Source organism: Pelodiscus sinensis, unplaced genomic scaffold (genome assembly GCF_049634645.1).
Source record: "Pelodiscus sinensis isolate JC-2024 unplaced genomic scaffold, ASM4963464v1 ctg38, whole genome shotgun sequence".
NCBI classification, from domain to species: domain Eukaryota; kingdom Metazoa; phylum Chordata; order Testudines; family Trionychidae; genus Pelodiscus; species Pelodiscus sinensis.
The window spans coordinates 1,263,056-1,290,344 of NW_027465857.1; the positions used below are offsets into that span (position 1 = coordinate 1,263,056).

The 27,289-nt window shown below is 47.1% G+C and overlaps 1 protein-coding gene across 7 annotated transcripts in view; it reads left to right on the forward strand.

The window, feature by feature from the left end:
* Positions 1-5,916, forward strand: part of LOC102462110 (transcriptional activator MN1-like) — a 141,003-nt gene extending 135,087 nt beyond the window's left edge. For 4 of the 7 annotated variants that reach the window (XM_075915704.1, XM_075915703.1, XM_075915705.1 and 1 more), the window contains one exon: positions 3,535-5,916. In XM_075915704.1, the coding sequence (XP_075771819.1) occupies positions 3,535-3,619 (85 nt within the window). In that variant the 3' untranslated portion in view covers positions 3,620-5,916. Of the gene's footprint in view, positions 1-2,352; positions 2,486-3,534 lie in introns of all 7 variants that reach the window. The other 3 variants (XR_012898984.1, XR_012898985.1, XM_075915702.1) reach the window with 3 other exon arrangements.
* Positions 5,917-27,289: the final 21,373 nt, after the last annotated feature.

Here is a 27,289-nt window from a genome sequence, read left to right on the forward strand (position 1 = left end):
TTTTCATGCAAACCTGCTCCTGGGTGGCCAGGCTGGCAACTCTCCTGCCCTAGATGGCCACTTTCCTGTGCCTAGTGCGGAGGTCGTGGATGAGGTCCAGGATGTCCACACTAGACCAGGCAGGCGCCCGCCTCTTGCATCCCCGGGCAGGCTCTTGGGAGCCACCAGCCTGGTCCCGGGAAGAGGCAGAGGGCTGGGTGTCAGCGGGTTGCTGGCTCGTGCCGTACCAGGTGCAGGGTCTGCTGGCTGGGTGCTGGCAGGCTTGCAACTGGCACGAGCACTGTAGCCAGACTGTGCCCCTTTAAGGGCTCTGGGGCCGGGAGGGGGGCAGAAAAGTTTCCCTGGTTTGGCCCAGAGTGGCCACCAGGGCAAGCTGGGGAGGTCTAGCCTCCAACTAGTTTGAATTAAGTGGCTACACAGCCCTTAATTCGAACTACTTAATTCGAACTAGGCGTTAGTCCGCGTAGAATGAGGTTTACCTAGTTCGAATTAAGCGCTCCGCTAGTTCGAATTAAGTTAGAACTAGCGGTTTGTATGTGTAGCACCTATCAAAGTTAATTCGAACTAACGTCTGTTAGTTCGAATTAACTTTGTAGTGTAGACATACCCTTTGAGGGGTTGCTGCCACCATCAAGTGATTTACCCTAAAAAAAACCAGGGAGCAACACTTGAATACCCCCCAGGGCTACCCCAAGCTCTTTTTACCACAAGAGAGCTTGAAAAACAAAAAAAGTATACTTAGCTGCTCTATAACACCTAGCAATCAAGTAAAACACATTAAAACACAAAGAAAATCTCTGGGAACAACTCTTAGGCAGTGAATGGGGGAGGGGAGGCATAGATTCACACAGAGCAGTTCAAACCAAACCACAAAAATAAAGAAAAATACCCTGATCACGACTAGATAAAGAATTATTTAAACTCAGGCAGGACTACCATGCCTCCAAGGAATTCAGGGCATGGAAGTGTACTGAACCAGGAAGGATCGTGAGTAAATAAAGGGGAAAAGTGTCTCTCTCAATCATAGAATCATAGAACCATAGAGCTGGAAGAGACCTCAGAAGGTCATCAAGTCCAGCCCCCTGCTCTAGGCAGGACCAATCCCAATTAAATCAACCCAGCCAGGGCTTTGTCAAGCCGAGACTTAAACACCTCTAGGGATGGAGACTCCACTACTTCCCTAGGTAACCCATTCCAGTGCTTCACCACCCTCCTAGGGAAATAGTTTTTCCTAATATCCAACCTGGACCTCTCCCACTGCAACTTGAGACCATTGCTCCTTGTTCTGCATCTGTCACTGCTGAGAACAGCCTCTCTCCATCCTCTTTGGAACCTCCCTTCAGGAAGTTGAAGGCTGCTATCAAATCTCCCTTCACTCTTCGCTTCTGCAGACTAAACAGACCCAAATCCCTCAGTCTCTCCTCATAGGTCATATGCTCCAGCCCCCTAATCATTTTGGTTGCCCTCTGCTGGACCCTCTCCAATACGTCCACATCCTTTTTGTAGTGGGGGGCCCAGAACTGGACACAATACTCCAGATGTGGCCTCACCAAAGCCGAATAAAGGGGAATAATGACATCTCTGGATCTGCTGGCAATGCTCCTCTTAATGCAACCTAATATGCCATTAGCCTTCCTGGCTACAAGGGCACACTGTTGACTCATATCCAGCTTCTCATCGGGTATGTCTACACTACCACCCTAGTTCGAACTAGTGGGGTAATGTAGGCATACCGCACTTGCAAATGAAGCCCGGGATTTGAATTTCCCGGGCTTCATTTGCATAAGCCGGCCGGCGCCATTTTTAAATGCCGGCTTGTTCAAACCCCGTGCCTCGCGGCTACACACAGCACGGGCTAGATAGTTCGAACTAGCAAGCTATTCCGCACTATCTGTACGCCTATCTCTGCCCTCCAGCGTATCTACCTCTCCCCCTAGCTTAGTGTCATCCGCAAACTTGCTGAGGGTGCAATCCATCCCCTCATCCAGGTCATTAATAAAGATATTGAACAAAACCGGTCCTAGAACCGAACCTTGGGGCACTCCGCTAGAAACCGACCGCCATCCTGACATCGAGCCATTGATCACTACCCGCTGGGCCCGGCCTTCTAGCCATCTTTCTATCCATCTTACCGTCCATTTATCCAATCCACATTCCCTTAACTTGCTGGCAAGAATATTGTGGGAGATCGTATCAAAAGCCTTGCTAAAGTCAAGGTATATCACATCCACTGACTTTCCCATGTCCACAGAGCCAGTTACCTCATCATAGAAGCTAATCAGATTGGTCAGGCACGACTTGCCCTTTGTGAATCCATGCTGACTATTCCTGATCACTTTCCTCTCTTCCAAGTGCCTCAATATGGATTCCTTAAGGATCCCTTCCATGATTTTTCCAGGAACCGAGGTAAGACTGACCGGCCTATAGTTCCCTGGATCGTCCTCAACTCCTGGCTTAACTTCCCCACACAAAGAAAGCTGGCAAGGTATCTTATACAATTCAAATTTCAGCACTGTATTCCCATTGGTTCTTCTGGCTCCCGGCCAACATCCTTTCTAGCTACCTGAGTTTAATCCCTTAGTCACCGGGTGCTGGCCAGTACTTCTCCTATCCATCACAAGGGGAAGAATTGTTTATTCATTTTTTGGTGACAATCAAAAAACCAAGAAAGCCCGATTCAGAAAAATATTAGCCAATCACATTGGGGAGTTAGGTGCTGAGAAAAGGGAGAAGAGAAGGAGTGGGGGTGACAGCATTAGGGAGATGTAAGGTTAAGGTTGGAGCTAGTTGGAAATTTTCCAGTGGAATGTTTTCTGTCAGATTGCTGATTAGTCGGAATGGAAAAGTTCTGTGGTTATATGCGGATTTCAACAAAATTTTACTTGGAAATTGTGTACGTTGGCTGGTTCTGCCTGTCATCGACACAGCCAATTTACAAATCTGGAGCTGTTGGTATGGGCCCTGAGTTTGGCTTACAGAAGCAGTGAAGTGTGCGAGTCTCTAGTATATTTAGATTTTCAAAGTGTTTGACAGTGTCCTGGGCAAATAGCTACTAATGAAGTAGTAACAGGGTCAGAGATTGACTAAGAAGCAAAAACTAGAAATAACCGATCAATTTTTCAGGATGGAAAAAGGTTAGGGGAGCTACAAATATCCATATTTAATATAGTTATCAATGTTACACAGAAGCAGGGAAGGTGAGCCAATCAAGTGACCAAATTTGAAGAGGCCATAGAATTATTATTTTTGGTGCCCCTGCTGTAAACCCCTACAAACAAAGCACTACAGAGTAATGGAACTTCTGTTGAGTTACTGAGAAGTTGCAGTTTCATCTTCTGTGGGCCAGGCATATCCCATCCCTTTGTGGTCAGTGTTGCAGCTGGTTTGTTTTGATTCTAGCTCTCTCTGTCTCCTGTACTTAGTTCAATGAATACTTCTGTGATCATTCAGTGTTTCTTTTTCTTTGCTGCTGTTTTAAATTTGTAAATGGTTGTGTTGCACAGACTTTATAATAATCTCTCTAACCCTTTCCAGCCCACGACCTTCCCCAGAACAAGACCTCAGCTGCGGCGCAGACTGGCAGCCATTTGCAATGCCTCTCAGTCCACTGCACGGATGATATGGGCGAGTCGAAGGGCCGTACTGTGGTGCCAACATGGAGATCCCTGCACTCAGACATCTCCAACAGATTTGGGACTTTTGTGGCTGCCCTGACTTGAGCAAAAGGAATTTTTTTTCCTCTTTTTAATTTTAAAGGGTTGCTACTGATAGGTGGACTATTTTTCTAGGTTGGTACCTGCTTAGTGTCATATGGACTGGAAAGGGTTCATTTAAAGTAAACCTCAATTTTTTTTAATTATCTGCCACAGTATGTTACCAGTGTTAACCCTTCTGCAGTTGGCACACTTTTGCTTAAGATTTTTCTGTTAGATTGTTTCCCCCATTATTCTGTAATCTTGGCATACATTTATAGATGAGGCCTTTTCCTTTTTTATCTCAACGTATGTCCAAATAGTGTATGTCATAATAAGACAAAGATACTACTACTACTTTTTTCTTGTTCTTTCTTTTTATTTTGCTTCAATGATTATTACAATGGAAATCCTGAAGAATAGTAGTTCAGAAATAAATGCTGTTTGAAGTGAAATTGTCATCATAGTACTGTATTACATATTGACACCAAGCTTTTGTCAGTCACATACAAACCAAACAACGAATGCTCTATTTAAGTGTTCAGCGTGTGATTTTTGTCTTTCCTTGGGAGAGTTATTTTTTGTTACCAAGAGTACATTCATCCTTCATCTTTTGCTGTTAAGTGGAAACAACTGTTCAGTTGATTTGCTGACTTGAAGCCCAGGTTACGTCTAGACTACAAGCCTCTTCCGAAAGAGAGCGTCTAGACTGCAACCTCTTCTTTCGAAAAAGCAAGCTGCTTTTCCAAAGAGAGCACCCAGGCAGTCTGGATGCTCTCTTTTGAAAAAGCAGTTTGCATTCAAGAACGCCTTTTTTCGAAAGAGCACTCCTTTGCAGTTACTAAGAGCACTGGAGGATTAGATCATAGCTGTGAAATAAAGGACTGAAACACCATGGGTATTTATCACTTGTTTTATGGCTTCACAAAGGGTACCCCTTTGGGGGAGTTGATGTTTAGAGGACTATCTTGGATGGTTGCACTGGGCCATTGGGTTTTAAGTAGAGTTCTGAATTGGTACCACTGGGGACAGAATTGTGCTTAAAAACTCATGGTACATTGTGGTCCTGAAATTCTCACTTCAATTATGCTGTTTCAAAACTCCTCATGTTAAATGAGGTCACAGATGGTATTTAACTTGTCACATTCTCCCTGATCTCTTATTTGGAACAAGCTGTCATTGGGCTCATGTGGATTTATTTTCCTGTTGTATCACTGCTCACTGTTTTGGGTTAATTTTTTTAAATTAGGAAATTATAACAAGGGTCATTGAGTTTTAGTTGTTTTTCTTTCAGAATTTAAAAAAAACTGATTTTGAGTCACCTTTAATCTTTAAAAAAAAAGAGAGAGGGATTCTGTTGAAGCTGGAGTGGTTACTGGAATATGGAGTTTACCCTTTTGTAATTGGTGAATATAGAGTTAGTTTGTATTCCTGAGTCTAGAACAAACAGGCAGGACACTTGGTCAGATCCAGATGAAAGGCTCAAAGCTTCTGCCCTTCACCTACTCTAAATAACACTTTAAAGTAATAGAGCTCCTGATATAACAATCATGACTCAGCCTCACTTTTGGAGAACACACCACAAACTGGTGTGGTGGGTGACAGGGGAGGGATCACGAGAGGATTACTTGTTGTGATCCCTCCCTCTGGGGCATCTGGCATTGGCCACTGTTGGCAGACAGGATACTGGGCAAGAACTGGAAGTGCAGGAAGAACTGGAAGTGCTAATAAATAATTACAATTCTGACATTGTTGGCATCACAGAAACTTGGTGGGATAATACACAGGATTGGAATGTTTGTATGGAAGGGTACAGCTTGCTCAGGAAGGATAGACAGGGAAAAAAGGGAGGAGGTGTTGCCTTATATATTAAAAATGAACACACTTGGAGTGAGGTGAGGTGGACATAGGAGACGGAAGTGTTGAGAGTCTCTGGGTTAGGCTAAAAGGGGTTAAAAACAAGGGTGATGCTAGGAGTCTACTACAGGCCACCTACCCAGGTGGAAGAAGTGGATGAGGTTTTTTTTAAACAACGATATCATCCAAAGCCCAAGATTTGGTGGTGATGGGGGAGTTCAACTATCCAGATATATGTTGGGAAAATTACACAGCGGGGCACAGACTAGCCAATAAGTTCTTGGACTGCATTGGAGACAACTTTTTATTTCAGAAGGCTGAAAAAGCTACCAGGGGGAAAAGATGTTCTAGATTTGATCCTAACAAATAGGGAGGAACTGGTTGAGAATTTGAAAGTGGAAGGCAGCTTGGGTGAAAGTGATCATGAAATCATAGAGCTCACAATCCTAAGGAAGGGTAGAAGGGAGAACAGCAAAATAGAGGCAATGGATTTCAGGAAGACAGATTTTGGTAAGCTCAGAGAGCTGATAGGTAAGGTCCCATGGGAATCGAGACTGAGGGGAAAAACAACTGAGGAGAGTTGGCAGTTTTTCAAAGGGACATTATTAAGGGCCAAAAAGCAAGTTATTCCACTGTGTCGGAAAGATAGAAAATATGGCGAAAGACCGCCTTGGCTTAACCACGAGATCTTGCATGATCTAAAAATTAAAAAAAGGAGTCATATAAAAAATGGAAAGTAGGAGAAATTACAAAGGATGAATATACAAAGGATGAACAAACAACACAGGAATGCAGGGGCAAAATTAGAAAGGCAAAGGCACAAAATGAGCTCAAACTAGCTACGGGAATAAAGAGACACAAGAAGACTTTTTATAAATACATTAGAAGCAAGAGGAAGACCAAGGACAGGGTAGGCCCACTGGTCAGTGAGGAGGGAGAAACAGTAACAGGAAACTTGGAAATGGCAGAGATTAGTTAATTCGAACTAAGCTAATTCGAACTAACGCATCTAGACTAAAAAATTAGTTCGAATTAGCATTTTGCTAATTCGAACTAGCATGTCCACACTGAGTGGACCCTGAACTGAGGTTAAGGATGGCCGGAAGCAGTGCTGGCAGGGCATCAGATTAGGACATAGAGCGTGGAGCTGCTGTCTCAGGCTAGCCGAGGGCTGTGCTTAAAGGGACCCGACCCCCACCCCGGACAGACAGTTCTCAGGGGTTCCCCGCTTGCAAAGCAGTCCTGGCTTGGAGTGCCCTGAGTGCCCACACTCGGCACATCACAGCACTCGGCCATCAGCCCGGCTGCACTTGCCGCAGGCTGCCATCCAGAGGGGGGGGTCAATCAAGGGGCTTCAGGAGAGCTTCCACCCTGAGAAGCCCGCAGAGCCAGCCCAGTCCTCCCCATTGGGGGCTCGTACCCCATTCCTCCCTCACCTCCTTCCACTTACCCCTCCCTAGCCCTCCTTCCTGATGTACAAAATAAAGGACACGTGTTCAAAAATAGAAACTCTCTTTATTGAACAAAACTCGGGGAGACTGGGAAAAGGAGGTGGGAGAGGGGAAGAGAGAGGGTGGGAGAGGGGAGGGCAACTAAAATGATCAGGGGTTTGGAACAGGTTCCATATGAAGAGAGGCTAAAGAGACTGGGACTTTTCAGCTTAGAAAAGAGGAGACTGAGGGGGGATATGATAGAGGTCTATAAAAGCATGAGTGGTTTGGAGACGGTGCATAAAGAAAAGTTCTTCATTAGTTCCCATAATAGAAGGACTAGAGGACACCAAATGAAATGAATGGGTAGCAGGCTTCAAACTAAAAACAGAAAGTTCTTCTTCACAAAGCAAATAGTCAACCAGTGGAACTCCTTGCTGCAGGAGGCTGTGAAGGCTACAACTAGAACAGAGTTTAAGGAGAAGTGAGATAAAGTCATGGAGGTTGGGTCCATGGAGTGGTATTAGCCAGGGGGTAGAAATGGTGTCCCTGGCCTCTGTTTGTGGAAGGCTGAAGATGGATGGCACGAGACAAATGGCTTGGTCATTGTCTTCGGTCCATCCCCTCCAGGGTCCCTAGTGTTGGCCGCTGTTGACAGATAGGCTACTGGGCTAGATGGACCTTTGGTCTGATCCAGGACGGCCATTCTAAGCTCAGGGCTCAGGGTCAGGGGTCTCAGTGGACCACCTTGATTTTCATGCACACCTGCTCCTGGGTGGCCAGGCTGGCAGCTCTCCTGCCCTAGGTGGCCACTTTCCTGTGCCTAGTGCGGAGGTCGTGGATGAGGTCCACGATGTCCGCACTAGACCAGGCGGGTGCCCGCCTCTTGCGGACCTGGGCGGGCTCCCGGGAGCCGCCAGCCTGGTCCCGGGAAGAGGCGGAGGGTTGGGTGGCAGCGGGTGGCTGGCTCGAGCCGTGCCAGGTGCAGGGTCTGCTGGCTGGGTGCTGGCAGGCTTGCACCTGGCACGGGCACCGTAGCCAGCCCGTTCCCCTTTAAGGGCTCCGGGGCCGGGAGGGGGGCAGACGAGTTTCCCTGGTGGTGCCCAGAGTGGCCACCAGGGAAAGCTGGGGAGGGCTAGCCTCCCACTAGTTTGAATTAAGTGGCTACACAGCCCTTAATTCGAACTAGCTAATTCGAACTAGGCGTTAGTCCTCGTAGAATGAGGTTTACCTAGTTCAAATTAAGCGCTCCGCTAGTTCGAATTAAGTTCGAACTAGCGGAGCGCTAGTGTAGCGTCTATCAAAGTTAATTCGAACTAACGTCTGTTAGTTCGAATTAACTTTGTAGTGTAGACATACCCATAGTGAATGCTAGTGGGAAGGGGGTAGGTTTAGAATATAAAATAAAACAAGAACAAGTTAAAAATCACCTAGAAAAGGTAGATGCCTGCAAGTCACCAGGGCCTGATGAAATGCATCCTAGAATACTCAAGGAGCTGATAGAGGAGGTATCTGAGCCTCTAGCTATCATCTTTGGAAAATCTTGGGAGACAGGAGAGATTCCAGAAGACTGGAAAAGGGCAAATCTAGTGCCCATCTATAAAAAGGGAAATAAGAACAACCCAGGAAACTACAGACCAGTTAGTTTAACTTCTGTGCCAGGGAAGATAATGGAGCAAGTAATTAAGGAAATCATCTGTAAACACTTGGAAGGTGGCAAGGTGATAGGGAACAGCCAGCATGGATTTGTAAAGAACAAATCATGTCAAATCAATCTGATAGCTTTTTTTGATAACGAGTCTTGTGGATAAGGGAGAAGCGGTGGATGTGGTATACCTAGACTTTAGTAAGGCATTTGATACGGTCTCGCAGAATATTCTTATCAATAAACGAGGCAAATACAACTTAGATGGGGCTACTATAAGGTGGGTGCATAACTGGCTGGATAACCGTACTCAGAGAGTAGTTATTAATGGTTCACAATCCTGCTGGAAAGGTATGACAAGTGGGGTTCCGCAGGGGTCTGTTTTGGGACCGGCTCTGTTCAATATCTTCATCAACGATTTAGATATTGGCATAGAAAGTACGCTTATTAAGTTTGCAGATGATATCAAGATGGGAGGGGTTGCGACTAATCTGGAGGATAGGGTCATAATTCAAAATGATCTGGACAAATTGGAGAAATGGTCTGAGGTAAATAGGATGAAGTTTAATAAAGACAAATGCAAAGTTCTCCACTTAGGAAGGAACAATCAGTTTCACACATACAGAATGGGAAGTGACTGTCTGGGAAGGAGTACGGCAGAAAGGGATCTAGGGGTTATCTAGAAGTGAGACCACAAGCTGAATACGAGTCAGCAGTGTGATGCTGTTGCAAAAAAAGCAAACATGATTCTGGGATGCATTAGCAGGTGTGTTGTGAGCAAGACACGAGAAGTCATTCTTCCGCTCTGCTCTGCGCTGGTTAGGCCTCAGTTGGAGTATATAGTCCAGTTCTGGGCACCGCATTTCAAGAAAGATGTGGAGAAATTGGAGAGGGTCCAGAGAAGAGCAACAAGAATGATTAAAGGTTTAGAGAACATGACCTATGAAGGAAGACTGAAAGAATTCGGTTTGTTTAGTTTGGAAAAGAGAAGATTGGGGGGGACATGATAGCCGTTTTCAGATATCTAAAAGGCTGTCATAAAGAGGAGGGAGAAAACTTGTTCATCTTGGCCTCTGAGGATAGAACAAGAAGCAAGGGGCTTAAACTGCAGCAAGGGAGGTTTAGGTTGGACATTAGGAAAAAGTTCCTAACTGTCAGGGTGGTTAAACACTGGAATAAATTGCCCAGGGAGGTTGTGGAATCCCCATCTCTGGAGATATTTAAGAGTAGGGGTACCTCTAGACTACATGCCTCTGTCGCCAGAGGCATGTAGATTAGGCTACCAGACATAGTAAAATGAAGCGGCGATTTAAATAATCGCCGCTTCTTTTAAAGTTACATGGCTGCCGCGCTGAGCCGACAAAGAGCTGATCAGCTGTTTGTCGGCTCAGCGCAATAGTCTGGACGCGCGGGTGTCGACATCAAAGGTATTTGTCGACCACCCAGGTAAACCTCATCCCAGGAGGCATACCTGGGTGGTCGAGAAATACCTTTGATGTCGACACCCGCGTGTCCAGACTATTGCGCTGAGCCGACAAACAGCTGATCAGCTCTTTGTCGGCTCAGCGCGGCAGCCATGTAAATTTAAATGAAGCAGCGATTATTTAAATTGCCGCTTCATTTTCCTATGTCTGGTAGCCTAATCTACATGCCTCTGGCGACAGAGGCATGTAGTCTAGATGTACCCTAAGTTAGATAAATGTCTATCAGGGATGGTCTAGACAGTATTTGGTCCTGGCATGAGGGCAGGGGACTGGACTCGATGACCTCTCGAGGTCCCTTCCAGTCCTAGTATTCTATGATTCTATGGGCTAGATGGACTGTTGGTCTGACCCAGTATGGCTGTTCTTAGTTCTTAACCCACAAAAGCACAGTTTTTAAGTCTCAGTTCATCAGGGTACTTACATTTAAAATTAAGCACATGCATAAGTAATTCCATCTCTAGTCATCAAAGCATTTAAGCATGTGCTTCCCTTGAGGCATTCTCCCATTAGCTTCAATGGAATTTAATACAAGTTTTAAAAATATGTAGTAGGAGGGGGAAGAAATTTGGTTCTGTCTTTAGAACTGCCCATTTATTTATCAGAGCTGCTTGGACAACGCTAGAGATCTGTTTAACTTTTTTGCTAGCTTTGTCCCTTCCACTAGGTATCCCTGGCTTATAAATCGATTACACTGCTCTACAGCCAAAATGCTTCTGAAATAAATGCAGTCAAACTTTACTAATTCTGGGTCACTGAGAACGAAAATGATGCTTAAAATTGTTGATTGGGTCTAGTTTTCAAGATATGCTATTGGGTCAGTATATACGACCCTTGACTTGGGAATGGCGGAGGATAAGTGAGTTATAAAGGGAAGGGATCTCAATTTAAACCAGAAATGACTAAAATACATCTTTGACTGGATCTATGAATAAATCTATGACTGGGTTTGGACAGTACTTGCTTTTTAGGCAAAACAATGAATGATGCAATCTGAAGCTGGTATTGTGTCATACATGATATGAATTGCATCATGTTATTCCTAGAAGTCATGGATGATGCAATCATAACGAAGCTTGCATCACTCCGCTGAACAAATTGCCCTATATCAGCTCTAGAAATCGTACAGTGTCGTGCTCTCTTATTTGTCAATGTTTGATTTTGCAAAGGGACACATTTCTGTTTAGCCAAAGTGAGCAGAGATGCCTCGTACTTGTGTGAACAGTGCAGATAACTTCTGCTATGTTTGTGGTGAAGTGACTTTTGCATCACAAAAGCGCAGTATAACCACTATGGTTAAGAAAGCCTATCACATTTATTTTGGCTGCAAAATTGGAGATCAGGACAAGAGGTGGGCCCCACACATATGCTGCAACACTTGTGCAACAAATCTTCGCCAGTGGTTGAACAGGAAAAGGAAATCTATGCCTTTTGCAGTGCCAATGATTTGGAGAGAGCCAACAGATCATACCAGCAATTGTTACTTCTGCATGGTGCCTCCAGTTGGGAAAGGTGTGTCAAAGAAGAGAAAGTGGACTGTGCATTATCCAAACATTCCATCAGCTATACGCCCAGTACCCCACGGAGAAGGACTGCCGGTTCCTGATGCACCAGAATCATTCTCACTTGAGTCAGACGAGGAAGAGGATGAGGATGAAACTTCTGGTCCTGAACCATCAGTGTCACAGGACCCACATTTTCTCCCATCCTCCTCCTCTGAACCACACCTCATAACACAAGGTGAACTGAATGACCTTGTCAGGGATTTGGAACTACCCAAGAGTAAGGCAGAGCTCTTGGGCTCCAGACTACAGCAGTGGAATCTCCTGGCAGGTGATGTTAGGGTTTCCATGTTCCGTGACCGTCAAAAGGATCTTGTCCCATTCTTCTTCATGGAAGGTGATCTTGTAGCCTGCAACAACATCGATGGTGTGATGGCAGCCCTCAACATCGTTCACGATCCAGATGAGTGGAGACTGTTCATTGATTCATCGAAGACGAGTCTTAACGCTGTTTTGCTGCATAATGGCAATGTTTTGCCATCGATTCCAGTTGGTCATGCAGTCCATATGAAGGAAACCTATGACAACATGAAACAACTTTTGAGGTGCATAAACTATGACCAACATCAGTGGCAGCTTTGTGGCGATTTGAAGGTTGTTGCTCTCTTGCTTGGTCTGCAGACTGGATACACAAAGTACTGCTGTTTTCTCTGCGAATGGGATAGTCGTGCAAGAGATTCCCACTACATCAAGATAGATTGGCCACTCTGACAGTCATTGGAGCCTGGGAGGAAAAGTGTTCAGCATCCACCACTTGTTGAATCAAGGAAGATTTTGTTACCACCCTTACACGTCAAGCTGGGTCTGATGAAGAACTTTGTCAAGGCCATGGTCAAAACACAAGCAGCTTTCAAGTACCTCCGTGGAAAATTTCCAAGGTTAAGTGAAGCTAAGATAAAGGAAGGTGTCTTTGTTGGTCCTCAGATTCGTGAACTTCTTCGAGATGATGCATTTGACCATGCACTGCGTGGCAAGGAAAAGACGGCATGGAAAGCCTTACAGTTAGTGGCAATACATTTTCTCGGAAACAACAAGGCAGACAACTACAGGTTGTAGGTGGAAAACCTCCTCAAGGCATACAAAAGCCTTGGTTGCAACATGTCACCAAAGATACATTTTTTTGCACTCTCATCTAGATTTTTTTCCACCGAACTGCGGAGTAGTGAGCGACGAGCACGGCGAGCGATTTCACCAGGACATGGCAACAATGGAGAAACGCTATCAGGGCAAATGGAGCCCATCAATGCTTGCAGACTATTGCTGGACAGTGACAAGAGATGCTCCATTTAATGAATACAAGACAAGCCAAGAAGCGTCGAGTAGACACTGAATAGGACTAAACTATGTACATAATAGTTTTTTGCCTTTTGTTTCATAATAAATTTTATTTATATAACCCTTTTGCTGATTTTTAAAGTGTTACATAAACAGGACAGGTGAAATATTATCATGTAAAGCAACCATAAACACATGAAAAGACCTAGGTTTACAATTTATGATTAAAACTCTACTATCTACACAATATACATAGACGTAAAATGTAAAAACTTAAATATCTTGGAAACAGTAGCCAATCAGTTGTTTTAATTGTCATATTTGAATTCAGCACATCAAAATACATAATAAATAGCACATTGTATCTCTGAAGCAGACGACTTCTAAAAAATTGTAGACCAGTGTTATTCTCACCTTAACTGAGGGACAGAATGCCAGCTGCCTAATACCATAATTACAGAGGTGATACCAGCACATTGCAGTGGGATTTCAAGGTGTCTGTTTACAAAATTCTGGTGGGATATTGTAGCTTTGTGCCTGGTCTTGGTGCTTTTTGGTACGAAGGGGATATGCAATGGCTATATGTTTATTGCTAAGCTTTTGTTACCTGCAATAAGTTTGTGCCCAGTTTCTTCATGGATTTGATGAGTGCACTGTTTTAAAAAAATATGAAATATCAGCAAAGAACTAGTTTATAAAAAGAGATTCAGCTTCTGGAATAATATTTGTCTTCATTTGCAGAATGCTTTAAGAGCTATAGCTGAAAAAATGCTGCATGAGAGCAAGTTATCCCTATATCATAGGTCAGGAAATGGAGCTACAAGGGGAAAGTGACTTGATGAGTCCCAGAGCTGGGTCTTTAACACTGTTCTTCCGACTTCTAGTGCAGTGCCCTACCCACTGTCCCATCTGCTTCTTCAGTATAATTTGAGCACAGTCTAATCCAGAGGTGGGCAATAACTTTTGGTGGGGGGGAACTCCAAGATTTTGGTAAGTGGTCAAGGGCCACAGTTTCCTGTGGAGGGTCGAGGTTGGAGGTTGGGTGCAGAAGGACGCAGGGGGTAAGGGACTGGGGTGCAGTCTGAGAGGGTGTTTGGGTGGAGGAGGGTGTTGTGACCTGGGTCAAGGAATTGGGGTGTAGGGTCAGGGAGGGGGTATGGGTGCAGGACAAGATTCTGGCCTGGGGCCTCATTCCACGAGGAGTAACGGTAGTTCGAACTAGGAAGCCTAGTTCGAACTACCTAGTTCGTGCCCCATGTAGCCGCGCTGCACGGGGTTCGAACCAGCGGGGATTTAAAAATGGCGGCTCCCCGCTTATGCAAATGAAGCCCGGGAAATTCAAATCCCGGGCTTCATTTGCAAGTGCGGTATGCCTACATTACCCCGCTAGTTCGAACTAGCGGGGTAGTGTAGACATACCCTGAGAGATTAGCTGAGGTCAGTTCTTATTGGCTGGTTGTTTCTGGCAAATAGGAGCTGAGGATTGGGCTGGCGGCGGGGAGATCGCGCAAAGCCTCCCCCTCCCTGCAGAGCAGAGAAACGCAGGGACTGTGTTAAATGCGGCAGCTGCGTGTGCCTGAGGGTCCTTGCAGGGTGGTCTGCAGGCTGGCTCCTGTGGCTTGGCGGGCCGGATCCAGCCCCCAGGCCATATTTTGCCCAGCCCTGGTCTAGTCCAATAAGTAATGAAATTCAATACATTACAAATGCTGCAAAAGTGGCTGCATAAAGCCAAAAAAGTTTGAAGTGCAGCTGCATATCTTAAAAAGACTAAGGGGGGATATGATAGAGGTCTATAAAATCATGACTGGTATGGAGAAAGTGAATAAGGAAAAGTTATTTACATATTCTCACAATATAAGAACTGGGGTCACCAAATGAAATAAATAGGCAGCAGGTTTAAAACAAACAAAAGGAAGTTTTTCTTCACTCAGCGCACAGTCAACCTGTGGAACTCCTTGGCAGAGGATGCGATGAAGACTAGGACTTTAACAGGGTTCAAAAAAGAGCTAGATAGATTCATGGAAGTGAGGTCCATCAATGGCTGTTAGCCAGGATGGGTAGGAATGGTGTCCCTAGCCTCTGTTCCTCTGGAGGTGGGTGACAGGGGAGGGATCACGTGAGGATTACCTGTTGTGTTCCCTCCCTCTGGGACATTGGCCACTGTCAGCAGACAGGATACTGGGCTGGATGGACCATTGGTCTGACCCAGTATGGCCGTTCTTAAGACGTCTCGGGGTTGAAAACATGGCACTAGTTATAGTAAATATAAATTTAATTTGTGTACAAGCTTCATTTTGTGTCCCAAACAGCAGCTTAAAATAATATGGCTTCATACTTGTCCTTCAGAATCCACTTTGACCTGCCTGGCATTTTCAATTGCTGTACCCAGGCACATAATTTAGGCAGCAATCTAAACAGCATTTTAGAAATTAAATCTTTTAGTTCCCACCCCTCAAGGGTAAATTTCTCACTGCAGTGTTTGCTGAATTTTTTGGTGTGTGTTAAAAGAAATTTCATATATACACTTTGTCTATGTCTACACTGGCGGGTTATTGCACAAGAATAGCTGTTCTTGCGCAAGAATCCGCAGAGTGTCCACACTGCCCGCCCGCTCTTGCGCAAGGGAATTTACAGTACGGTGTGGTAAGAGAGGGCTTCTTGCGCAAGAGCTGCACTCTTTTTTATCAGGTGTAAGCCCTCTTGTGCAGGAGCTCTTGCGCAAGAGGGCAGTGTGGACACTCGGCAGGGATTTCTTGCGCAAGAAAGTCCTATGGTAAAATGGCCATCAGAGCTTTCTTGCGCAAGAGAGCGTCCACACTGCCATGGGCGCTCTTGCACAAAAGCACAGCTCGCACACGGTACTGTGGACGTTTTCTTGCGCAAGACTTCTTGCACAAGAACCCTTACGCAAGATGTTCTTGCACAAGAAACCACCAGTGTAGACATAGCCAAAGAGTTTAAACATAGTAGCATATTGAGCAAAATAGTCTTTTTGCGTTTAAGTTATTGGGACTGATGAGTCATCTTTGTAAAAAAAATGAATAGGCCTTATTTATTAAATGCTTGTTGGGAGTTTTCCCCAGGTCATGTTCTCATAAGGTTAATATTTTTCCGTTACTATAGCTGAGTTGTTAGCTTACCAGTGACACAAGTTTAGATTCATTTTAATTTAATTATAGTGCATTTCAGCAAATGTGTAGTGATTTCAGGATTAATGTGGTATGGTAGGTGGAAGGGAAATAAAGTGAAAATGTCATCATCCATTTTGTTTAGCAAGCTCCTTCTGATACTGTATTTAGAGGTGGTCATTCTAAGGCTAGTTAAACTTTCCAACCAAGAAATCAGTTTGAAGGCTTTCTGGCACAACACTAAGGCTAAATGTACATTAACTCTTTAATGAAGAGCTGTGTAATATGACCACAAGTTTTCTATATGCTGTAGAGCAAGTCGTGTTTGTTCTAATACTAAGAAGAAATAGAATTTGGTAAATTTTGATTTTTTTTAAAGCTGTAATGTACCCTTTTCTTGAATTCTAGATTCACAGCTGTTCAGTGGATGAGGTATAAGAGCTTAATCCAGTGGTCCCCAAACTTTTTAGGTTGTCGGGCGCCAGGGGGCGTGGCCGTTTGCCCGCCGGGCGCCAGGGGGCGGGGCCCGGGGGCGGGGCCCCCCATAGCCGCGCGCCCGGGGCCGACGCTCCCCCTCCCCCTCCGAGTGCCGAGCGCCCGGAGCCGGCGCTCCCCCTCCCCCGCCGAGTGCCGAGCGCCCAGAGCCGGCGCTCCCCCTCCCTCCCTCCCTCCCGCCGAGTGCCGAGCGCCCGCAGCCGGCGCTCCCCCTCCCCTCCGCCGAGTGCCGAGCGCCCGCAGCCGGCACTCCCCCTCCCCTCCGCCGAGTGCCCGCAGCCGGCGCTCCCCCTCCCTCCCGCCGAGTGCTGCGCGCCCGGGGCCGGCGCTCCCCCCCGCCGCCTCCCGCCGAGTGCCGCGCGACCGGCGCTCCACCCGCCAAGCGCACTCTCCCCGGAAGCGCCCGTGCGCCATGTGCCCGGGGCCAGGCCAGCCCCGAGCACCTGGCGGGCGCATTGAAATGCCACCTCGGGCGCCATGGCGCCCACGGGCACCGTGTTGGGGACCACGGGCTTAATCCATCTTTATAGAATTGTTTCTTCTGTATTGCTTAAAGCTAATGGAGGAAATAGTCTAACAATTTTAATGGAGAAATTCTAAGACAAAATTAGTTTGAGTCCATCCATTCATAGATTTTGACTGATGAAACTGCAGGCTATGAATTCCGGCAGTTATAACTTTATCAGTATTCACTACCCAAGAATATTACCACTTTAAAACAGCCTTAAGCAAAAGGATGTTATTTCTTTGTACTAAATTTAGTTCATGGAAAAGAAAATAATCACAACACTGGTAATCCATACTGCATAGCAAACTCTTCTGAAAAATGTTATTGCACATGTAAAATATGAAAACTTGACTTTGCTGTGTGTTAAGCAATCATGTAATCTTTTTTTTTCCTCTTGTTAAATTCATTTCTTAAATACTTGGTTGGAAGACTGTGACAATAGCTCATGAAATTGAGTGTTATTTGTTTTTAAATATGTAAAGTGCAGTCTTCTGTATTCATGCATATTGTATATATCTGTATATGTTTTACTGAGCAACTAAATAACAATAAATATGTTAATGGTGGCTATTCTATAGTTCATGCCAAGTTTTAACATTATGGCTGTGTCTACATTGGCACCCTTTTCCGGAAAAGGGATGCTAATGAGACCAGTCGGAATTGCAAATGCCCCGGGGGATTTAAATATCCCCCGCGGCATTTGCATGAACATGGCTGCCGCTTTTTTCCGGCTCGGGGCTTTGCCGGAGAAAAGCGCCAGTCTAGACGGGATCTTGCGGAAAATAAAGCCTTTTCCGGAAGATCCCTTATTCCCAAAGTAGGAATAAGGGATCTTCCGGAAAAGGCTTTATTTTCCGCAAGATCCCATCTAGACTGGCGCTTTTCTCCGGCAAAGCCCCAAGCCGGAAAAAAGCGGCAGCCATGTTCATGCAAATGCCGCGGGGGATATTTAAATCCCCCGGGGCATTTGCAATTCCGACTGGTCTCATTAGCATCCCTTTTCCGGAAAAGGGTGCCAATGTAGACACAGCCAACTTGTATAGTCTTGCCTGAGATTCTTGGGAATAGTGAGATGATGCAGTTCTGACATTGTGTGAGTGAAATCTTTGTCCTGTTGAAGTCAGCAGAAATTTTGCCACTGACTTCAGTGGAGCTAGGATTTCGCCCTGCTTGCCAGATACTCGTCAACTTTTTTTAGGGTGAAACTTGCTCCCAAGTGGAAGCAGGACCAGATGGTGCTTAGGCCATGTGCTGCTCCCTGTACAGGGGTGAATTTCACTCTTGTTAAGTCTTGCTACACTTGACAAATTGTGTAGCGAGTTTCCTTCTGTTCACATACTAAAGTTACCTTTTTATTTTTCAGTAAGATGTCATTGCAATCAATCCTTGTTACAGTTCCTTAGACAAATCTTGTGCTTCTATTGAAATTCTAAAGATTGCTAATTCTTTTATATCTGACCTGTGTCCTATTCGATATAAGCTTTATAATGTTATCTTTCCTGAGATTTCAAGGAGTAGCTCTTTGGCTGTAGCACACTGAGAAGCATAGTCTAGACTATTAAATCCATGGTAAAGGTAGTTTGTACAGGAAAAAAATATGAATTCCAGCAATGTCAGTGTGATGAAATTTTACTTTCCCTGTTTTCCAAAGGCTTCCTTGGAGGACCCAAGAACTGAAGTAGGAGCTTTGCCAGTGCTCAGTCAGAGGGGCAGAGGTGTTGAGTGTTTCACAAACAGCTTTTTCTCAAGTGTTCATAAGTTATTTTTAGTAAAATCGGTGTAAACGAAAAGCAAGACAGACCAGAATTCTAAACATAATCATTAAAAGTTGCTTTCCCTCTCAGTGTAGATTCCAAACACTTTTCTGCTACTGCATTCCTTTTAGTCTTCCAGAGAGTCCCCTCAGCAATAACACAGAAGTGAATACCTGGTCTTTTCTAATGTGGAAAACAAGCAAAACCCCAACCAATCCCCATAAAAGTTTATTTGGAGCGGGGAACAGATTTTTGCATCTTTATACTCAAACCAAAGCAAAACACAAACACACACACACACAAAAGCAAAACCAATTTCTTTCTTTTGGAACTACCTTTAAGAGTGAATTTTGGATGATGCTGGAGACAACGTCACGATTTTCTCCAGTTAGCAGCTTAAAAACTCAGAATTGCACTTTTTGATGAGCAGGTGTGCTGGGGGAACCAGAGCAGCTCCTACATTATTAGTGAACTACTATGCCTATGTCTTACCAGCATCTCTTTATGCTTCAGTAGGTAACTAGCAATTCATACATACTGATACTCAAATGCATTATTTCTATACTACTAATTGAGGCTGTGTCTAGAATGGTGTGTTCCATAGAAGACCCTGGCTACATCTACACTGGCAGCTTCTTGCGCAAGAACTCTTTGGTGGAAGAGTTCTTGTGCAAAAACTCTTCCACAAGAGAGTGTCTACACTGGCATGTGCTTTTGTGCAAGAGCATCCGTGGCAGTGTAGACACACTCTTCCGCAAGAAAGCTCTGTTGGCCATTTTAGCCATAGGGGCTTCTTGTGCAAGAAATTCATGTTGCCTATCTACACTGGCCTCTTCTGGAAGAGCTCTTGCACAAGAGGGCTTATTCCTCATGGGGAGAGGAAAAACTCTTCCGGAAGAAGCCCTGTTTTACAACGCTAGACTGTAAATTTACTTCTCATAAGCTGCATCTAGACTGGCATGATTTCGCGCAAATACTTTTAATGGAAAGCTGCGGGGGGGCTTGGGCAGCGAGGCAGCCCAGGCGCGCCTGGACTGCTCCGCTGCTGGCTTCCCCGAGGCTTTGCAAAGCCGAGGGGGGGGCTCGGGCAGCGGGGCACCCCAGGCGCGCCTGGGCTGCTCCGCTGCCGGCTTCCCCGAGGCTTTGCAAAGCCGAGGGGGGGGCTCGGGCAGCGGGGCACCCCAGGCGCGCCTGGGCTGCTCCGCTGCCGGCTTCCCCGAGGCTTTGCAAAGCCGCGGGGGTAGCCGGCAGCGGGACAGCCCAGATGCCCCGCAGCTGTCCCGCTGCCGGCGTCCTCAGAGGCTTTTCTCCCCGTCTCCCTGGTCTGCTGGTCTCCAGCAGACCAGGGAGACTGGGAGCAAAGCCGCGGAGGACCCAGGCGGCGGGACCGCGGTGCGTCTCGGTCCGCCGCCTGTGTCTTCCTGGTCTGCTGGGGGGGGGGGGGGGGCGCAGCTAATACGCCCCCCCCCCCCAGCAGACTAGGCTTTTCTCCGGATGCCTGTGGCAGAGCAGCTGGGGTGCTGCCGGTTGGTCACGTAGCGCCACTCTGGGCGCTACTGGTCCAACCCAGCAGCACCCCAGCTGCTCTGGTCCTGATTCAGCCGCTGCTGGTCAGTTTCAGCAGCGGCTGAATCAGGACGCCTGGGGCAGAGCAGCTGGGGTGCTGCTGGGTCGGTCCAGTAGTGCCGAGGAGCGGAGCTACTGGAGCAACCCAGCAGCACCCCAGCTGCTCTGCCCCAGGCGTCCTGATTTAGCCACTGCTGAAACTGACCAGCGCTGACTACAGGAAGCCCCAGGCAGAGTTGCTCTGCCCCGGGCTTCCTGGAATCAGCTGCTGATCAGTTTCAGCAGCAGCTGACTTGGGGACGCTTGGGGTTCTTAAGTTGATTCTGTATGTAAGTCAGAACTGGCGGTCAGTTTCAGCAGCTGCTGAATCTGGACGCCAGTTCCGTCTTACATACAGATTCAACTTAAGAACAAACCTACAGTCCCTATCTTGTACGTAACCTGGGGACTGCCTGTATCTGGAAAGTTGAAATCTCCCATGATTACGCAGTTTCCATTAGTATTTACTTCATTAAAAACATTAAAGAGGTCTCTATCCATATCCAAATTAGATCCCGGTGGTCTATAGCACACCCCAAGCACTATCCCAGGGGAGGATCTGATAGTTTTCTTCCCCAATGTGATTTTTGCCCAAACAGACTCTGTCTTCTCCATTCCATCACTTTTTATTTCTTTACAATCTACCTCATCTTTGATATACAATGCGACTCCACCACCTTGACCCTTATTTCTGTCTTTCCTAAACAGCACATACCCTTCAATACCTGTACTCCAGTCATGCCTAGTATTCCACCATGTTTCTGTTATTCCTATAATATCTGGTTTCACTTCCTGGACCAATAGCTCTAGTTCCTCCATTTTGTTACCTAGGCTCCTTGCATTGGTGTACAAACATCTTAATTTTTGCTGGTTGGCCTCATTCACATTCTTTACCCAGTTTGGCACAGACATTGTACCTCCAATATGACCTATCAGACTGGTATCCACTCTACCCTTCCTCCTTATGTACATTCTCCTACCCCCAGCTATATCCTTTCTTACTTCGTTTTCCTTCCTTCTCAATGCTAAAATCTGGCGTAGAGATTACCTGGGCATCTCCCAACCGTCTCCCCCAAATTCCTAGTTTAAAGCTCTCTTAATCAGTTGAGCCAGCCTCCATCCTAGAAGTCTATTTCCCTCCCTACTTAGGTGAAGTCCATCCCTAGAGAACAGTCCTCTGTCCATAAATGCCTCCCAATGACCACACATCCCAAAGCCCTCCTTATAGCACCACTGCCTAAGCCATCTATTGATCATCATAATCCTGTCACATCTTAGTTGCCCTTCTCTAGGAACAGGCAGAATCCCACTAAAGATCCCCTGAGCCTCAATTTCCTTGAGCGTCCTCCCCAGCCTGGCATAGTCTCCCTTAATTCGTTCCAGCGAGAATCTAGCCGTATCATTTGTTCCTACATGAAGGATGATCAATGGATTCTTTCCCGCTCCGTTTAGGATCCGCTTCAACCTCAGTTCCACATCTCGTATCTTAGCACCTAGCAGACAGCACACCCTTCTATTCTCTGGATCAGCTCTGGTTACAGGCCTTTCTATTCTTCTCAGTAAGGAGTCCCCAATCATGTAGACCTGCCTTTTCCTAGTGACAGTGCGATTCTCTGGTCTATCTCTTGCTTCCTCAGGCTGCAAGTCCTTGCCATTCCTATTTTCCCTTGTAATCCTCTTCAACCCATCCTGTATCTTCCTGGTGCTCATTATTGGTTTTGTCTCCATCGACTCCTCCCCTTTATCTATGGGTATGTCTACACTAGCCCCCTAGTTCGAACTAGGGAGGCTAATGTAGGCATTCAAAGTTGCAAATGAAGCCTGGGATTTAAATATCATGGAATGAGGTGTAACAGTTAACTCGAACTAAGGACTTAGTTCGAGTTAACGCTTGACTGCCGCGTGTAGCCGCGGGCAGTTAGTTCGGACTAGGGGGATTTAAAAATGGCGCTTGGATGGGAAGATGCAAATAAAGCCTGGGATATTTAAATCCTGGGCTTTATTTGCAACTTCAAATGCCTACATTAGCCTCCCTAGTTCGAACTAGGGGGCTAGTGTAGACATACCCTATGGGACTAACCACTCTTCTCTTCTTCCTTACCCTTCCACCTTCATTGTCCACCTGCTGTACCCCTTCTCCATTCTCCAGCTCCACATACCTGTTCTTAAGCTCTATTTCTCCTTCACTGACCCATCTTTTCCTCTGCCTGGTTCTCTGAGTCACATGCTTCCACTGTCCATTTTCTTCGCCCAGCAGTCCCCCCTCAGAGGCCTTTGATCCTGCTTCCATCTGCATGTCTAAGCTTTCCCCTTCAGCCACCTCATGCCTTTGCTCCATCATCTGCTCAAACCCCCTTCTAAACTCGACCAGAGTTTCCACCTGCATCTCCAATCCTCGGATCTTTTCTTCCATCAGCTCTATCAGGCGGCACTTCATGCAAACAAAACTCCTTTCAGGTACCCCCTCCAGAATCATGTACATACCGCAGCTACCACATCCAATCCTCCTCCTTGTGTTCTCTACTACTTGGGCCATGGCCACTAACGCCTCTGTGTTTTATCTACTTTCTCACCAAAATCCTATTAGTCCGGTGAACACAAAAACAGACTGAAACACCCTCTCCACAGCAAAAACAAACCCCAACAAGTCCCACAATCCAAACTCCCTTTACAAACTCCCACTCAAACTCCCCTGTTTACAGCTCTGTTTGCTGCTCCTGTGCCGCTGCAGCTATCTGTGAAGAATGCTCATGCAGTGTAGACAGGTGGCAAGTTTTTGCCGAAGAATGGCTGTTCTTGCGCAAGAAGCTGCCAATGTAGCGTAGCCTCTCTGTATTTTTCACTAGCAGACATATCCGGTGCTGCTTGATTCCGGCCCGAGGGCAGCCTGGGATTTGGGGATGGGGGACTGGGGGGCTGGCCTGGAGTTTGGGATTGGGGCTGTTTGGGGGGGGGGGGGGTGTAGGCCTCACCCATGGGTGCTCCCCAGGCCCAGCCTGGGGGGTGGGGTGGCAGGGGGGGATGGGACACTCAGGCCTTCCCCAGGATTCCCTGGTCTGGGTGGGGTTGGGCAGAGAAGCAGGGCGGGGGGGTATGCAGGCTGGCCCACAGCAGCCAAGCTGGGTGTTCCAGCCATGCAGGTGGCTGGGGGGGGGGGGGGGTGCTGCCGGTGGTTCTTGGGGTGGGTGTCTGGGGCTGGGCTGGCCGGCCCTGGTGGTGCTCCTGGGGTGTTGGTTGAGGCAGGGAGGCCACTTATCAGTGCCAGGCAAGATGGCAGAGTCCCATCCCCAGCTGGCCATTCCATCGGTGGTATGGCTGCCCCCAGTGGTCACTCTTCAGGATAGCTCTCTCCTATGCTCGCTGCCCCAGTGGTGAGTGTGAGGATCGTATCCCTCCTCTCTCTCCCCTCTCCCTTTCCATGTTATGGAAAACTATCAAATTCGAGGCATATCCTATTTTCCTGGCACAACCAAACCCTGACCTTGTTTTAAGTTAGGATAAGAAAAAGCTGCATACCAAATTTGGTGGTGCTACCTTTTACCATTTAGTTCTCCTCAAACAAACGGACTCAGACACAGACAAAAACCTCTAAAACAGACCTGGGCAAAATACGGCCCCCAGGCAGGCTCCCCTGCTTGCCCCACACGCTGTGCAGAAAAACAGCTGCTGGGCTCCGTTTCTGTTTCAAAACTGGAGGGCAGGGGAGAAGTTTCAGGAGCCACCCCGCCCCCAGCACAATCCCATTGGCCGGTTTCTGGCCAGAAACCGGCCAATGGGAGCTGCTTGTTTGAATAACAGTCAGCCAAGAAGAATCAGGCCCCCTCTCCTCCACTCAGTTATTCATGAAGCACATGGCCAGGCAAGCAAGCAGGCAGGCTGGGAAACATTTTAAGCTCTGCAGGTGTTAGCTCTGCAGGCAGACAGGCTGGTTTGGCTGCTGGCTGGCAAGTCTCCTGGCCACAGCCTGCCTCTGGCACCCCAGCCCCTCCCAGCCCCAGCCCTCTGCCCCCCTGCACTCAACATACCCAAAGCCTCTGTCCCCCTCTTGCACCCATACCCCCTCCCAGATATAGCACCCCAAACCCAGATCACAATCCCCTTCTACCCTAGGTCACATCCCAAACCCCTGCACTAGGTCATAACCACCTCCTTCACGCATGTCATAACCATGAGGGCTGACCAGCAGCCTGGTGGCTAAGGGGTTAACCTAGCCAGCTATCTGGTCAGCCAATAACAATGCAGGTAGGGATTTCAAACTGGGACAAAGGAATTTTTAACTTTTCCCTCCTTTGTCTGAGAGAGAGTAGTTTCTTCTAAGTAACAGGGAGATGGGAAGGCCTGTCTCTCTCCAAGAAAAGTCTCCTCAAAATGTGTAAGTAGGGCAAAGTTAGTCAGGTTTTATTGTTTTATAGTTTGGGAATGTGGAATTGACGTCTGAGCTGTTCAAAGTGTGGTTTTTTTCCCTCTCTCTCTTTAAAAGTGTTTTTCCTTTTATAACTAAGTCCTGAGCCATGGGGACCCCCCCCCCCCCCCCCCGAGTATCTAGATTAACTGGTGGCTCTTTTTTATCTAGACACTTTATTATGCTTGCAACTATGTTTTTTTTTTTTTTGATAATAAAAGTTTGTTCTCTTTTTTTTGTATTAACCTGGTATTGGCTCATTTTTGTGTCCTGGAAAATCTGTTTGTGGGTATCTGCATGACTCTGATTAGGGCGTAGCTACCAGAATGCAGCTTGCTGTTTTCTCTTTTCAGGCTCCTTGGGGAAAAGAGCTTTAAGTACCCCATAGGTTTTAGGGAGGAGGTTTCCCAAGTGATCTCTTCCTTGGTTTTCTTACAATTGCTTGGGTGGTGGCAGCAGATTCCCCAAAGTCCGGGTATTAGGATTTTGGGGGAAGTTTTTGTACCAAAGCCTGTAGAGATCAGGTTTTGGGGTACTTTTGCAGGCCCCCACTTTTGCATTTGTCGTGCCAGAGCGGGGAAAAGTCTTGACAACCCAAACCCCAGTCTCCCTCCTGCCCAATCCCTTACCCCAAGCTCCCCTCTGCACCCAACCTCCATCCCAGACCCTGCACCTCCTCCATTAATATCATGGAAGAGTGCGGCCCTCGACCTCTTCCCAAAATCTTGGAGTGACACCCCACCCCATCAAAAATTATTGTCCACCCCTGCTCTAATATAGGTATACTAGCCAATAGCCTGTCTCGCTCTCTCCTCCTCCTACTGCCTCCCGCCTCTCTCTCTCTCAGCTCTCCTCCGCCTCCTGCCTCTCTCTCCTTCTCTTCTCTCCCTCCTGCTCTCACTTGGGGGACCGCGGAGCAGCCCAGCTAAGCGGCGCAGAAGTCAGCCAAACGCCACTGCGGGAAGCGAAGGGGGGTGGGGCGGTGACATTCACAGCCAGGGGGCAGGGCCTGGAGCCACTGTCACACCGTACGTCACCACCGTGCCCCCCTTCGCCTCCCGCAGTGGCACTTGGCTGATTTCTGCGCCACTCAGCCGGGCCGCTGCGGGGGAGCAAGCGGAGCAAGCGGCCATTTGGGCTCCCCCGCGGCGGTCCAGCTGAGTGGTGCAGAAGTCAGCCAAGCGCCACGGCAGGAGGCGAAGGGGGGGCCTGTGTACATCACCGCCCCGCTCCCCTTCGCCTCCCGCCGTGGCGCTCGGCTGACTTCTCCGCTGCTCAGCCGGGCCACCGCGGGGGAGCAAGTGGCACAAGCAGCACAAGCGGCCGTTTGGTAGCCGCGCTCCCCATGCACCACAGGGGATCATTTCTCATTGAATTGGTTAGATCCAGGGAGGGGAGTTTTTAATCTTATCTGTGAAAACCTCACAATTTTTACAATACTGCATCTTGTTAAGTCTGGAATCATGCTTTAAATAATTAGTAACTCTGATCTCTTAAAATATTGTTAAATCTTAAGAGTTTCCAAAAATAAAAAGTAATTTTTTATATTCTTCGAGAGCCTATGCACTCATACTTTTTGCCATGAAAAGTACAGTTGAGTACACAACTAAAGGTCAAGGGAAACATGCAAAGTGGTGACACAAAGACAAACCTTTTACGTTGATTATTTTGTTAAGATTTCACTTAATGTGGTTGCAAATTAACCAGAAATTTACAATCTTGAGAGAGAACTCTAGGTAAAATTCCTGGATTACCTGGAATTCTTTCCTGAGGCCACATCTTCACTTGCCGTGCCGGAGATCAATCTGCTGCTTTTGGATTTAGCGGGTCTAGTTAAGACCCACTAAATCAAATGCTGAGGGTGACTCCAGTGCTTTAACTCCTGGCAGTCATGAGGAGTAAGGGAAGCCAACAGGAGCATTTGCTTCTGTTGGCCTCCCTCTGTGAAGACAGTGCCAAGCTTGGCTGAAGGTAAGCTGACTCCAGCTACGTATTCTGTGTAGCTGGATTTGCGTACTTTAACCTGACTTTCCAGTTCCAGTGTAAACCTGGTGTACCAGGTTCAGTCCTGTGTGTGAGCACCCCTTGGTGGCTGAAGGGGTCTCTCAGTATTTAACTCGCCTGTCTGCAGGCAAGTCAAAGTCCATTCCTTGGCCGAGGTTCAGACCTCTTCTTTTACCCCATCGCTCGGGTGTGGTTTGCAGGGGGTTGGGGGGGACCCAGGCCTGCCCATTCCTCTGGGTCCCGGCCCAGGCACCCTATATGTACCAGTTACCTGCCAAGTTTCAAGGTCAGTAATTGTGATCACATCCCTGGGCCACTTCCCCTGGATGCCATTTTCATCCAGCCCTTCTCTAGGGCCTTGTTGCTGAATTCTCCTTGTCTGAGGTTCCACAGAGTTGCCGCTGGCTAGTCTTTAGCCGCAGGGTCTAGCTCCGTTCAGTTCTGAGGGCCC